This window comes from Poecilia latipinna, unplaced genomic scaffold (genome assembly GCF_001443285.1).
Source record: "Poecilia latipinna isolate Pla-1442-1.1 unplaced genomic scaffold, P_latipinna-1.0 Scaffold646, whole genome shotgun sequence".
Taxonomy (NCBI): domain Eukaryota; kingdom Metazoa; phylum Chordata; class Actinopteri; order Cyprinodontiformes; family Poeciliidae; genus Poecilia; species Poecilia latipinna.
The window spans coordinates 99886-114086 of NW_015113262.1; the positions used below are offsets into that span (position 1 = coordinate 99886).

The window sequence follows — 14201 nt, forward strand, 5'->3', positions numbered from 1 at the left end:
TGAATTGGAGCCATTTTGTAAAAATGTCAGTCTTTACATGTGCATGCAACCTCTCCTTTCATTTCCAGAAAAACCCAAATAAAACACACCAAGGTTTTGTGGTTGTAAGGTGACAGATTGTGGGAAAAGTTTTAATGGGTATTTCAGAATCGGAGTTGAAATGTAACGGCGCCCACCTACGACTGGAGTAAACATAAATAATAAAGATTTACAGCAGCATTATGTACAAATAATCATCCAGTGAAAATAGAGAGACCATCATCCATCAAGTTTCCAGTAATAAATGAATCTGACACTAAGAACAACCAATGGTTTCACTGTCGGCCATCGTAGAAGCACTGCATACAACAGAAACCACAAAGTGGTGATGACCTCCAAGTCTGAGACAAAGAAGTTAATGAAGGAAAAACTGCTTCATCTGATCAGCAGGGGCGGATTTAGAAGGATCAGGGCCCCTAGGTTAGGGCCAGTTTTTGTCATTTATTAAAAAAAAAAAAAAAAAAAAGGGAACAATTTTACTCATGCAAATTACAGTACATTAATAGGTGCATGAGCAGATAGTTTAAAATGTCACAAAAATATGTAATGTAACTTCAAAATTTTGAAATATTCAACTATTGTTTACATCAATAAAATTGTAACAAGATTAAAACTCTGCACTTCAAATGGGCCTTTCAGTTTTACATAAGGTACAATGCTTGTAAAACATGCATTCATTACAAAAACATCCTAAATCTTTGGGGTGCCCCCAAAACCCGTTGCCCTGGGCGACTGCCCCCTTCAGCCCTGCCTAAAGTTTGTACAACACGCTTGATGTCACTCTCTGTTTCAAGTAAAATGATTTACTCCTACTAAAGATAGGAAGAGCGGTTTGGCACTTTCCAGAGCTGTGCAGTTAAAAAAAGGAGACACGTAGAAACAACATCAACCCTCTTTTTTTGGAGTTTTAAGGTGCAACGTTTCCACGGTTTCCTTCGCCTCCCACGATGTTCACAGTTCAAAGCGGCGGTCGTCAGAGGACTGCCAGCCCGCCGTCGCAACGGCTGGTGATCATGTTGCCGATCTCGGTCCACGTGTCCAGGTGCGGGTCGTAGATCTCCACAGAGTCCATCGTCACGGGCGCTGAGAAGTCCCTGCTGGCGGCGCGTCCGCCCACGGCGTAAAGCAGCCCGTTGACGGCCGACAACGACAGGCCCGCGCGTGGCGTGGACATCGGGGCCGCCTCCACCCATTTCTCCTGCAGCGGTTGGGGGAAAACACATCGCAACACGGTGAGAAAAGCCCTCAGAGATATGAGACGGCGAGTAGGAAATCCCGCCTCACCTCCTCAGGACAGTATTTCTCCACCGTCTCCAGAGCGCCCAACGCCTCGTTCCAGCCTCCTACTGCGTATATGCAGTTGTTGAGGCAGGCCACGCCCACGTAGGCCCGACGCTGGCTCATCACCGGCAGGGCGCTCCATCGACGCGAGATGGGGTCGTAAACCTCTGCTGAGCGCAGCTCCATTCCTTCATCGCTGATCCCACCAATCACATAGATTAACCCTGAGAATAATAATAATAATAATAAAAAGTTTTCTCGCATTTTATTCCAAATCATGTACAAAAAAAAAAAAAAAAAAAAAGATCTAATTTCAGCTAAAAGCAGAGAAAAAAATAAAATAATAAACAGACCCTGTAGCTCACAGCAGCCAAAGTAATATCGGGGAACCGCCATGCTGCCGATGACCTCCCACTTGTTTTCCTCCGGATCGTATCGCTCCATGGTTTTTCCGATCTCCGAACCGATCCAACCACCTGCAAGCAGACGGCATTTTCAGCCGGTTAAGATCAGGGGTGCACCAATAAATCGGCCCCGATCCCTTCAATTTGGGAGATCAGCAATCGACCGATACTTGTGAAAACGATCTTATCTACCTAAAAGTCAGCAGCTGTCCTATATGATGTCACCCTACTGTTGCTACATTTAGCAACTTTTACTCAAAAGCCAATCAGTAACGGCCAGAAAACTACAATCGGTTAAGGTTCATCCTTTCATTGTGCCGTCCAAAAGTTTGTACTTTTTTTTTAACCTTTTGTCTCGTTTACAACAAACATTAATGTATTATGTTGAGATTTAAGGCACCAGACGACCACGAACTAGAGCAAAATTGTGAAGGACAAGGAAAATTGTACGTGGCTTTTAAAAATATTGTGCTAATTTAAGATTTCCATTTATTTGGGGTCATTGAAATAAACAGAAACAAATGCAAGCCACACTTCCAGACATTTTTTTCTGTAAGAAATTTTGAAAGCCATGTACCATTTTCTGCCCACTTCACAGTCATCCACTAACCTGTGTCTTACTCCGCCCTATAAAACGATACAATAACATAAATGAATGGTTTTTGTTGCCATTTTGCTTCGACAGCTTTGTCAGCTGTGGTGTCTGTCAGCGTTTTGTGTCGTTCATAATATTTTGAATAATTTGACAGATTCCATCTAAAACGACCCTTGTAGCCGTCGTGTGCTCCCAGCAGTAACGTGGCGTTTTACCGAGTGCGTACAGCGCCCCGTGGCAGGGACACACGCCAACTCCACATCGAGGGAAATTCAGAGACGCCACGGCGGCCCACTGCTTCGTCACCGGGTCATATCGTTCTGTGCAGTCAAAAATCATTGAGTCTTTCTCTCCTGTCGGCAAAAAACATTTTAAAAAATAAGATAAATGGACATTTTCTGAAGTTGACTTTAGAGAGCGAGCACGGCCCTTTCACCTCCCACCACGTAGATCATGCCCTCCATGACGGCCACGCCCAGCCCGCTGCGGGCCTGGTGCAGAGACGACACAGTGGTCCAGTACTGGTTGAAGGTGTCAAAGCGCTCCACGCAGCTCAGGGCCCGGCTGTCACTCCAGCGGCCGCCCTGCAGCCGGGTGTAGCCGCCTGGCAGGAAGAAACAATTCACGGTTTCACTTCTGGGTTTCGTCTTATTTCAGTGTTATCGTGGGCTGTGTGGTTTTGGTACTGTTTATAGATCTCGACCTATTGCGTAGAGGTACTTCCTGGCTTTCCTTCTGGGTCTCGTCTTTGCTGGTTGGAGCTGACTGTGCAGCTTATTTTCTTTGGGAGACTTTGTGACCTCGGTGTATTCCTTCAACAGGGTCTGCAGTGCCACCCGCAGGCTGAAGTCGGTAATACCTTCGTTCAGAAACGAGAAGAAATGGGCATTTTTCAGGGGGGAGGGGATCTGTTTCAAGAAAATCGGACTTGTTACAGTGATCTAAGGTACGACAGAGTAATAGGGGCCATACTAATAAAAATAAATAAATAAAATAACAAGAATGAGGTCATCATTTTATAAGGATAAACTAAGGAAAGCACTAAACCTTCCAGTTTCACTGAAGCCGTATTGCAAACAAAAATCATCTTTACGTGGTGATGACCTACTTTCCTCACCTTCTATGTACTTGAAGAGTCTCTGAGGGGAGAGCAGAGGGAAGCGGACGGCCTCCAGCACCTCAACGACGTGCTTTTTCCTCTTGGCCACGTCGTGCAGGACCCAGTCCATGGCCGCCGTGAACACTTGGTACTCGTCCTCGATCCTCAGCTCCTCGCTCCGCAGAAGCCTCACCAACTGATCCTTCGACAGGCCTCTGAACTCGTCCGTGACGCACACCTGAAGGAGGCGGTGGACACGGGCGATACGCACGCACGGTCGGAAAGAAAAAACAAAACAAAACAAAAAAACATTTAAGAACATAAATGTCTTACTTTTTTATTTTATATTTGTTGGACTGGATCGAATAAAGTGATAGGGCTGGAGGATAAATATAGGTTTCATATCGGTCGATAGATAACTACTGCTTCAATTTTGGTTTTAAATATCAGAAATACTGACAAACTGGTGGCGTGATCTTTTCTGTTTTATCCATTTTCCCCTCCACGCCGTTGTTGTTTGTTTATTCCTAAGCAGTTATGAGGCGAAACCTGAAACCGTCGCCGTGCCGGCTACTCAACAGGTTGTTGCTAGGTAACCAAAGAGTGAGAGAGGGAGTGAGTGAGTGAGTGAGTGCATTAATGGGTATGCGGGCATTTTTTAAAAAAAATTAAATCAAGGAATTTTAGACATGCAAGAATATGTTTACTAAGCTTAGTAAGTTTAATAAAATGTTAGCTTTATTTTGATACCAGGATTATTGAAATAGAGTTTGTAATTGCTGGGGAAAACTAAATTAGATTTTGGGCATGTTGTTGTTTTAGAAAACGCTGTGACAGACAGTGGATGGACGATCCCCATACCTCCAGGAAGTGAACGTGGATGTAGTTCTCGGTAAATTCCAGCATTTCCATGCAGGCGATCTGCTCCAGAAACTGAAAGATGCCCACGCAGTTGAAGGGGTCCATGTGGCCCTTGAGGAACTCGCCGCATATCGACACCACCTCGATCAGCTGCAGCATGTCGGCAGCCACCATCAGCTCCTGAACGTTCTCCACGCTGACGCTGATCGCCCCTAAAGAAAAACAAACAAACAAAAAGGAAAGGAACAGATCAGATAACGTCGCAAAACAAAACAAAACAAAACCCAACCTCGAATGCTCGAGAAAAGGAAAACAAAAAATAAAAAATAAATAAAAAAATAGAGACATACCTGTGTATATGAAGTCCAGCAGAATCTCAAAGATTTCCGTGTCCACGCCGATGATCTGCACCTCGTCTTTTTCCGCCTCCAGCATCCCGCCGGAGAACAAGGCGGAGAAGTAGGGGCTGCTGGCGGCGAGCACGAGCCGGTGGACCCTGAAGACGCGTCCGCCCACTTTGAGCCCCACGTCGCAGAAATCGCAGCGGAGACGCATCTTGTTCATCTGGGCCAGGATGAGGCTGGCGTAGCGCTCGGAGGCCAGGACGGCGGCGGCGGTGGCAGCATCGTCCTGGCCGCAAACGGCCGACGTTGACACGGAGACGGAGGACATGGCAGCTGAGGCTGCTGCGTTACCATGGAGACAGGCGTCCTCCTGTCCGAGGAGTCTCTGCGCGATACAGCAGGAGCAGGAAGGAAAACACATCTCCGTCAAGGAGAAACATGCGACACTGACAAAATCACAAAACGTGATTTTGGTTCTCCGTAATTTGTTTCCTTATTTATTCTGTCTTCTGTTGTTTTTGTTTTTTTTGTTGTTGTTGTTTTTCTTTCCCACTTCTATCCAAAATGTATGTGTGACCCTACCTACACTAATGAGAACAAGAAAATAACTTTTTTTAAATCTGAAAATAACTACCAAAATTTAAAAATAGTAATAATTCTAAGTTCTAACCCATATTTGTTAAAGGACTCCATTTTTGTTGTGATACCACTTAGTAATGTTTCGTCTTTGTCCTAAATGTGTCCATTAATCTTTTTATGCATGTTTTTGTTGCTGCTGTTTGTTCACTTATCTAATTATTTTGTAGATTCATGCATCTGTTAGTCTGGAATGTTTGTTTTGTAGGCACTAATTGGCGAATTAATGAAAAAACAGACAAGCCACACTCTGCCACCAGGTAGACCGTTACATTTTTGTCTGTTTCATCAAAAGCTAAACATTTTGTCATGTCACCACCTAACTTCACTGTCTTTTTATGCAAAGGAGCAACACAAAGTAGCAAGAGTTGTGGCATAACGCTGTGTCTGACATAAAAGTACCATCCCCGTGGTGGTGGCAGTATCATGGTGTAGGGATGGGGGGGTTTTCCCAGCAATGACAGGGAAGGTGGTGAGAGTTGATGAAATTAAATACATGCCAACCTCTAAAAGAAAACCTGTTAGAGGCTGCAGAAGACTTGAACCTGAAGTGGAGGTTCAGCTTCCAGAATTGATCCTAAATTTGCCGCCTTGGCAACAGTGGAATGGTTGTATGGAAGCACACTCAAGTGCTAAAAAAAAGCTTAAAGTCCAGATCTAGATCCAATTCAGATAACGCAGCAAAAGTGTGGAATATGCATCACATTTTTCTGTTCCCCCCCCCTCTTTCTTTCTTAAATCTCACAATTATGTATTAACGAAATCACGTGATATCCCAATATAATAAGCCAGTGGTTGCAACGTGACAAGATTTAAAATGTTAAAAGGTCCGAATGCCTTTGCAAGGCTCGGTATGTCACTTTCTGTCCCACTGCTGCACATTTAAAAAAAAAAAAAAATGACACTTGTCTCTGCTTTTAGCCAGGCATGCTAACAGATAAACCAACCCACCAGTGTGTGTTTACATAATTCTATTCAGCAGTCGAGGTTTTAGCTAACAGGACACCGCTTCGACAGCCGAACACCGACAGACGAGAATATCACCCGAATGAAAATAAGGAATCTGACTCAAAAGGAAGACATATAGTTTCTCGTTTCTGCGCTGAAACTCACCGGTGTGTTTACAGCTGAGGATGCGGAGAACTTCCGCCGCCCTGCAGACTGTCAATCCGCCTCCTCCGGGTTCCTCTGCGTCGGTCTGAGTCTCTAGGCATCACTAATCAAACCCGCTAACATCGAGACTTAGCAAACAGCCTTGACGCTGACCGAAACCATGCGGAAACCACGACTTTTTATGAACTGCAATATTTCGAATACATTAGCACATTTAAATTTCTTCAGTCTATTTATGTTTAATAATAAAAAAAATAAAAACACAACAATAGTTCCGGCGGCTTTTGTTTTGAAATACACGAACATTTTATACAAACGTGCTAAAAAACAAGCACGTTTCAGCTTTTTTTTTTAAGTATGCTATTTTAATCTGAGTGTGCTATTTTTTAATAACGCTACAGTATTTTTTTTATCTTGTAAATGTGCCATTATTATTATTATTATTATTATTATTATTATTATTATTATTATTATTATTTAATTTGTTGCTATCCATGCGCCCACACTACCTTGATGCTTTCATAGCTGAATTTTCCCAATGTGGGTCAACGATGTTGAAGGGTTTATCATAGTTCACGAAAGAAGAATAACTTTCAGCAGTGCTCCTTTATAACGCTACAATTTTGGACTTCTAATTTCAACAAAGTGACAAATATCATCATCGCTGTCTTTATCATTTCCCTTTAAAATAATAAAATCAGTCAAATTATGCTCATAGGCAATTTTATGCTAGAGGAAATGGAACTGTTTGATTTAGTAACATATATTTCTGATCACATTTAACAGCAACCTAAACTAATTTTTAACTGTTTTTGTAAAAATGAGCAACATAGTTTGTTAAAAAAAAACAACAACTACAAAACCTTTGCCCACTACAGTAAACTAATCGTTGTTCAACTTCTTGAAATAAGCATGCCTAAATGTTACTATTTGTTTTGTTTTAGTTATCCTGGTATGTTATGGTTTGTGATACAAAGCCAACACCAGGTGGCAGTGTTTCCCACAAAGAAAAAAGGCAAGTAGGAGACAGAACAAACGTGGAAGAGCTTTGAACCCAGTTTTAACTTTTTGTTCTAAACGCTGGAAAACGTTTGGCTGTGGGTCAAAATTCTAACCGCTAAGAAGCCACAAAATTTATTCAATTAAGAATACAAAATACACTTCTTGTTTTTTTAATTATTATTTTATTTTACCAACAACATTTTAATGAAATCTGTACATAACTAAAGCTCCAAAAACATAAAAAGGACTTTATACTGTTGAACTATTAAAAGAAAAATAGACATTTTTCTAATTTTGTTTTCTATTTTGTTGACCAATTTTATTTTATTTTATTTTATTTTATTTTATTTTATCTTATTTTATTTAATTTTTTACCATTCTTAACTTCTGGTCTGGAGCCAAACAAAATAATGTCAAGGGCTGCAAAATGGCCACTGGGCCACACTTTGGACATCCCCGAAGTAAGTGATCAAAATAGACTAAAATATTGATGACTTGTTAATCTCGTTGGGAATCAATGGAAAAACTTTGAAAAAAGATTTTAAAAAGATTATAAGGGAATCCAACGCCAGGTGGCAGTGTTTCCCTTCCAAAACCTGCTGGAGAAAAGAAAATCCTTGAGAACAACCCACAGGAACCTAACATGTAAATTATCAGGTTATTCTTGCCTTTCTGGCCCCCAGCAGAATGGTAATTTAAGAAGAAGTTATTCTCTGGCGTTGGCTGTATCCCCCCTCCCTCCAGCCGCACCTCCTTACTGAACACACTGATATCATAACACTCTCCTACTGTGACACAACTAAGGGTTTTTTTTGGTTAGTTTTTATCAAATTACTTTGAATTATGTTGGAAACTTGCTACACGACACTCTCAAGTGCTGCTTGGTACACTCTGAAATCTCATCTCTAAGGTGAAGAAAAAAAAAGAAAAGATTGTAACACTCACGAGGATGAGCAGTCACACACCTGAAATACAAGTCCTGTAACATCTGTCACTTCACTTGTGTTGCCAGCTTTTTTTTTCTTCTTCTTTTTTTTCAGTGTGTCACCAGACAGCCACTGGCACACAAGAGGATATCTGGTGGCACCAGGGCCAGCCAATAAAAACGCAAATGTTGGTTTGGCCACTCAGGGAACTACACCCATCGCTGGAATTAACTTCAAGTTTGTCTGCTAATCCTGAACAAATTCAGACTTTTTCTTTGACCTGATTAGACTTGAATAAATGCAATGTTGACATCTTTTATTTCGGGTTTTTTCTGCTTTGCAAAAGCACATATTCGAAGGGCATTTTAGGTCTAAAACATTTACCTACTGTCTCTATTATTTATTATTTTTAAAACCATATTATGTACTGGTAGCCTGGGGGAGAAACAGGACAGTTTTGTTGTCTTGCAGTGAGAACAGATTTACTCTAAAAGTGGTTGATATTCCTTTGGTTATTTAGTTTCCTTCTTTTTCTTTTTTCTTTTTAATTAAAAGCATGATCGCTTGCTACCGGTTCAGGCAACAAAGAAGACACTTTTAAGGAAAAGGGGGAAATTAGAAGAACAGTCACAAAAATAATGAAAAATAAATTTTAAAACATTTGAATTAGTTTTTTTTTTTTTTTTGCTTTTGAAACAATTTATCGTGGTCAAATTTCTTTTCTTATATGGGGTTTAAAAACGGCGAGTTTTTGATCAATCGATAATAACCGTTACTTATAATCGGCTAATTTTAAAGTGACAAAGGAAAAACATTACGTAACTCCAACCTATTTCTCATCTCCCGGTCAACTACTTTTTCTTCTTCTTTTTTTTTTTTTTTTTTTTTTTTTTATACATGATTTCTGCATGCTTGTGTGTTAATTGCGCAACTTATTTTTAGCAGTCGTGACGTGATCGGCCCCTGCTTTGCAATTCAAGAGCCTCATCAGTGGTTCATTGAAGCGTGACCGCCGATTCCATTCAGCTTGCAGTGCCACATGTTATATGCATGCTCACAGCAAGCCTGACATGTCAGCACGGCCGCCTTAAGTTGACAGACGTTTCATTCAAACGCCCAGATTTTCTACCACTGACGCTAAAGTTGAAAAGTAGCTTCAGATTGAAAATGTTTGCACACACTAATGGTTTTAAAGTTATGTAGGCATGGACTAAGCGTGTGTGTGTGTGTGTGTGTGTGTGTGTGTGTGTGTGTGTTCTTTCACTGCAGAGCATTTCTTTTTTTGATGGTCAGACACATAATAATATTATCACCGGTCATTAAGTCTCTCCGTTGTGGTGATCGCTCGTCTCGCTCCCAGAACTTCTCATTCAATGGGAGACAAAGTAAACAGCGTCAGGGTCATCTTATGGAAATCAGCTACCACAATTACTGGTTTTTTTTTTTTTTTTTTTTTTTTTTCTTTTTAGTACAGGGTATACTTGAGCTTTCCATCACATTGCTTTCCGTTTAGCTGGCTATTTCAACCAGAGAGGGAAATATATATATTTATAGGTACTATTCAAAGGATTGCTCGTTTTTCCACCAACAAATGTAGCTACACGGATAATAAAACACAGCAATAGGTATTTCCATCTTGACTGTAGGATTTCAAAGCATACAAAATATTTTTTGAAGTGCCCTGAAGAAAAAAAGAAGTGCCAATTCTAATAAGTGTATGTTTGAATATGAGATTAAACATCTTATGTATGCAAATGCACATCATTACATTCTTTTAACTACTTTACGTTTCAATCAGATGTTCCACAGATGACAATCTAAAGTGAGTTTTACAGGAACGACCGGATAGTGTCTATAAGATAAAACTGCCTGAGAGAGAATTCGGATAGTCGGAAGTGAAATCTCTCCACGTCAGATTAAACCACTAAGAGAGAGAATTTGTGCAAAACCCAGCATCGGTGTAAATATTCTGTTGTCAGAACAGTTTTCTGGCCTTCGACATGTAAAATCCTGAACCCATCCTCGTTTTTGACAGACTCTTTCACCGGCACACACCAGCAAGCAAGCGGTTGAGGTGTTTGTGCTTCGAAAGTTGCGACTTGCTCTCCCGCACTGGCGCTGGAAACATTAGTTTCCCGGCCACGTGCCCGCTGGGTCTTTTTTAATCTATCTAAAAGCTGAATTCCCACAATGAGATTGTCCTCAGAGCTTGAGGGACGGTGAGATGCTCTGTTGAAGTCATTGCTTAGAACCCCCCTTCTCCTCATCCTCTTACTCCTTGCTGTCCCTTCTTGAGAAATAGGACACAGTGTTTTTTTTTGTGTTTTTTTTTACTGAATTAGGAGGGAATCATGCAAGCCGTAGCTGGTGATGTCCTGGTCTCCGTGGTTTCTGAAAGTGTGGGATCGGCCTCCTGTCCCTGCCTGTAAGCTGGCGCCTGCAAATCTGGTTGGGTTGTGCTAGATCTGGATTGACGTTTCTCTTTATGGTTTGACAACGGACGGCATTATGCCATCTCAGACAGATGTGAGCTTGTTACTGAAATCAAAGTCAGTGAAATCAATGTGGCCTATTTCCTTGTCCTCTGAAGTAACCGAGAGAATACGGTGAAATGCCAGTGAATGTACTTGATTTAATTAATTTTTTTTTTTACTTTTCATCTTTTCTCGCCACAAACGTCAATATGTCTTAATTTTAAATACTTCAAGCTCTGTCAGATTGGATGGACAGTATCTTTAAACATCAGTTTTCCAAATCTAGCCAGATTCTCAATCGTGTTCATCTATAGGGTTGCCGTGTATTTAGCCCCCTCTACCATTTTTTCCACTCATGTTTCATAGTGGATTCAGTTTTTCAACACATTTTATATGCAGACTATGAATTTCACTCATCTGACTAAAGTACCTTCATCCACATGTTTCTTTTATAGTGGCTTGTGGCAAACTGCAAACTTGCCATGCCTTTCGTTCAGCAATAGCTTTCTTCTTCCTAATTTTCCATGAAGGTCAGATTTATAAAAACCAACCCCCTTGTTCTACTCTTCGATTCGTACAGACGGTCTATTGAGAAACAATTACTTGTTGAGGTTTTAAATTTTACCCAATCGTTAATGTTTAACCATGATGTCAGTTCGACCATGTGTAGCTTAACGGAAATTGCCTGCGCTGAAAACAACCATCCTCGACTGCGAAGGCAGAAGTATCGAGCTGAATAACATGGCTATTAAAGTTAGCTCAATATTTGGAAGCGTGGCTAAGATGGAGTGAACAACTTTGTTCACTTTCTCCACTGTCATTGCTAAAACAACAGGCTGATTACAATTCTAAAATGACGCAGAAAATCAATGTGAGGGTTACAACTTCTCCTTCTCCTTCTGTTCACTGATTGGCCCGGTTGAAATTCCACCAAAGGGGATTCAAGTCAATGGGAGAAAATGCAGATGAATAACTGAATGAAGATGTGAATCTAGTGGAATTGGGTAGGAAGACAATGGCCAGGGTGTGTCACGGTGGATGACGATGTCTTAGTGGCTGTGCTACCAAACTACATCGGGAAGGACACTCCAGTGTCCTTCCCGATGTAGTTTGGTCTTTGATAGCTTGATTTACACCTATTAAAATTACACAGTAAGTGTACTTTATTTACTTAGATGATCTCTGAAGATAGTTGGTGCAGTGGGTTTTATTTATGTTAACAGGATGAATACACATGCATGCCACACCTATTTGTAAAGTATTTTAGAAAATTGAATTATTTTCCATCCACTTTTTACAGTTACGCTTTACTTGGCGTTCCCTGTCACATAAAATACTTTAAAGTATACACAGTTGTTAATTAAAAAGTGAAGCTGAAAGGGTGTAAATACTTTCACAAGGTGCTGTAATGTAAAACGTAATGTTTAACAGAACTTGACGACAGTAATTGTCGACTGTATGATGTTTTTATGATATAAAGTGTTGCTGAAAATGTGTACAAATACAGATGACTTTAGGATATTGACATTAGGCACTCATATATAGTTTCATTTAAATTATCTTTTTTTTGCAGCTGATGAATGAGGGTTATTTCACATTCGGTCAAAATTTCAACTCTTGTAAGCACTGTTGTAAGCACAAACAAACTGGAATCTAATATCCCTCCTAACTTTTTTTTTCCACGAACAGCTTAAACTATTACACACAGCCAGCAGAAAAGTTTTATTTGTGGTGATACAAAAGAGCTGTGGCTCTGCTGCAGTGTTTAATGGGTCTAGTCTGCACCCTACATGGTGGTTGGCAAGCAACAGGATCTCCTGCCCTCAGCCTATAAGCCCGGTATAACGTGAGCCTGTAAAAAAAAAGAGGGGGGAAAAAAATTCTTATCGATTCTGCCTTCAACATAGCAACTGCTTGCTGATTGGCCGAGGGGGCAGCGCGTTCTCTGACTCCCATTGGTTGATCCCGGAGCGTGAAAGTGTGGAGTCGGACAGAGACAGAGGAGAGGAGAAGCTCGATTGGCTCCTCCGAACTGAAAACGAAAAGCTATTTTTCTAAAAGCCTGCGAGACAGTTGGTCGTGTGTGTTTGTGTTATAGGCGTGACTCCAAAGGTAATTCGTCCTGCTACCCCCCGTTCTTTGTCAGTCAGAACCAATTTAAATCGAGAGCTGTGAGGCAAAAATGTGAGGATTTTAAAGGAGGAAGCTCGCTGACGGGGGGCCGTGCGGGAGAAAAGGGTTAAAGGAGAGAACTGAATGAATGACTAATACAAGACCTTTTATAATGAATTCAGACACAGAGGGTGGAATTAAGAGACTTTTCTAGAAGTCATTTTTGTTCCAACTTTAGTAGTAGTTTAGCAGTAATCTCCCCCCACCCCCAGGCAACCCTTGCAAACAAACCATATTTATTCTGTGCTTTTCTAATACCAGTATTACGAACATTGACAATGAACTTACCAACAAGACCTCTTGGATATTTTTTTTCCGGGTCCCTTCACACCAGTCATAGTTCGCTTCAGGCAAACTCTGGTTCGTTTATCTAGAAAGTCCGGTTCGTTTTGAGAGGTGTGAATGTGCAATGGAACTCCAAAAAAAGCTAACTCTGGTCCGCTTAAAAACCTAAGTTCAGTTTAAGTGAACACTTCAAATGCATAGTGAACGCCAAGTGGACGCTCTAAAAGCAAGAAGCGAACTGTTGCACAGGGCATTCTGGGTAAATAGAACCAAAACAAACTCACGACTCTAGCGCTAGCAGGAGAAAAGCCTAGTGGGGTTTTTTTTTTTTTTTTTTACCAACGACAAACGTGAAATCTTATGACCTCAAAAATATGATTCCACTTCGATTTTTGTTTACATTTCTTAAAGAAGGAAGTTGCGCTCAGTATCTTCTTTATTGATTTTTGTGTCGTTTCCTTCAGTGGTCCTTGATGCAGTCCCACCACAGGTGAGGTGAAGGAACAGGTTTTCAGGTTAGTTTGAAATATTGCAGCGTGAAAGTGAACCGCACCAGTTGAAAATGTAACAAATGTTGCAAGTTTGGTCCCCAATCAAACCGAATATACTGGCGTGAAAACACCCAAGTTTGTTTGGGTATTGCACGGTACAACCTCTGGGTGAAATTGCTGGGCCATCCATACCTTGAAATACTTTAGTCATTCTCGGATTGATAGGTAGCAACAATTGCTTCTCTGAGGTTATTTGCTTATACCTTCCCTCCCTTTCAGACCATGTCCACAAGGAAACAGTTTCCAGTTTCAAAAACAATAACGGTCGTTTCCAGAAATGTTTTTATCCACACCAAAACACAGAGAACTGTCCAAAACGCTTTTTTTTTTCTCCCTACACCTGTATAGTCACTAAACATAAAGTATAGGACATTAGTAAAGAGACTCCACACAAAGTTAGTAGTAAATACAACAACAAA

General features: G+C 40.9%; 2 protein-coding genes across 2 annotated transcripts in view; both read right to left on the reverse strand.

Annotated features, from left to right (window-relative positions):
- Window positions 1-12242, reverse strand: part of gpbp1l1 (GC-rich promoter binding protein 1-like 1) — a 29712-nt gene extending 17470 nt beyond the window's left edge. The window contains exon 1 of the mRNA XM_015043710.1: window positions 12230-12242. The gene's annotated coding sequence lies outside the window, so the exon portion shown is untranslated. The remainder of the gene's footprint in view (window positions 1-12229) is intronic.
- Window positions 101-6525, reverse strand: ipp (intracisternal A particle-promoted polypeptide). Its single transcript, XM_015043706.1, has 10 exons — window positions 6373-6525; window positions 4630-5008; window positions 4280-4491; window positions 3437-3656; window positions 3023-3178; window positions 2756-2923; window positions 2535-2672; window positions 1674-1796; window positions 1324-1544; window positions 101-1237 (listed from the first exon to the last, which is right to left on the reverse strand). Exons 2-10 carry the CDS (start codon window positions 4949-4951, stop codon window positions 1013-1015), a joined length of 1785 nt encoding a protein of 594 aa, XP_014899192.1. The 5' UTR covers window positions 4952-5008; window positions 6373-6525; the 3' UTR covers window positions 101-1012.
- Window positions 12243-14201: the final 1959 nt, after the last annotated feature.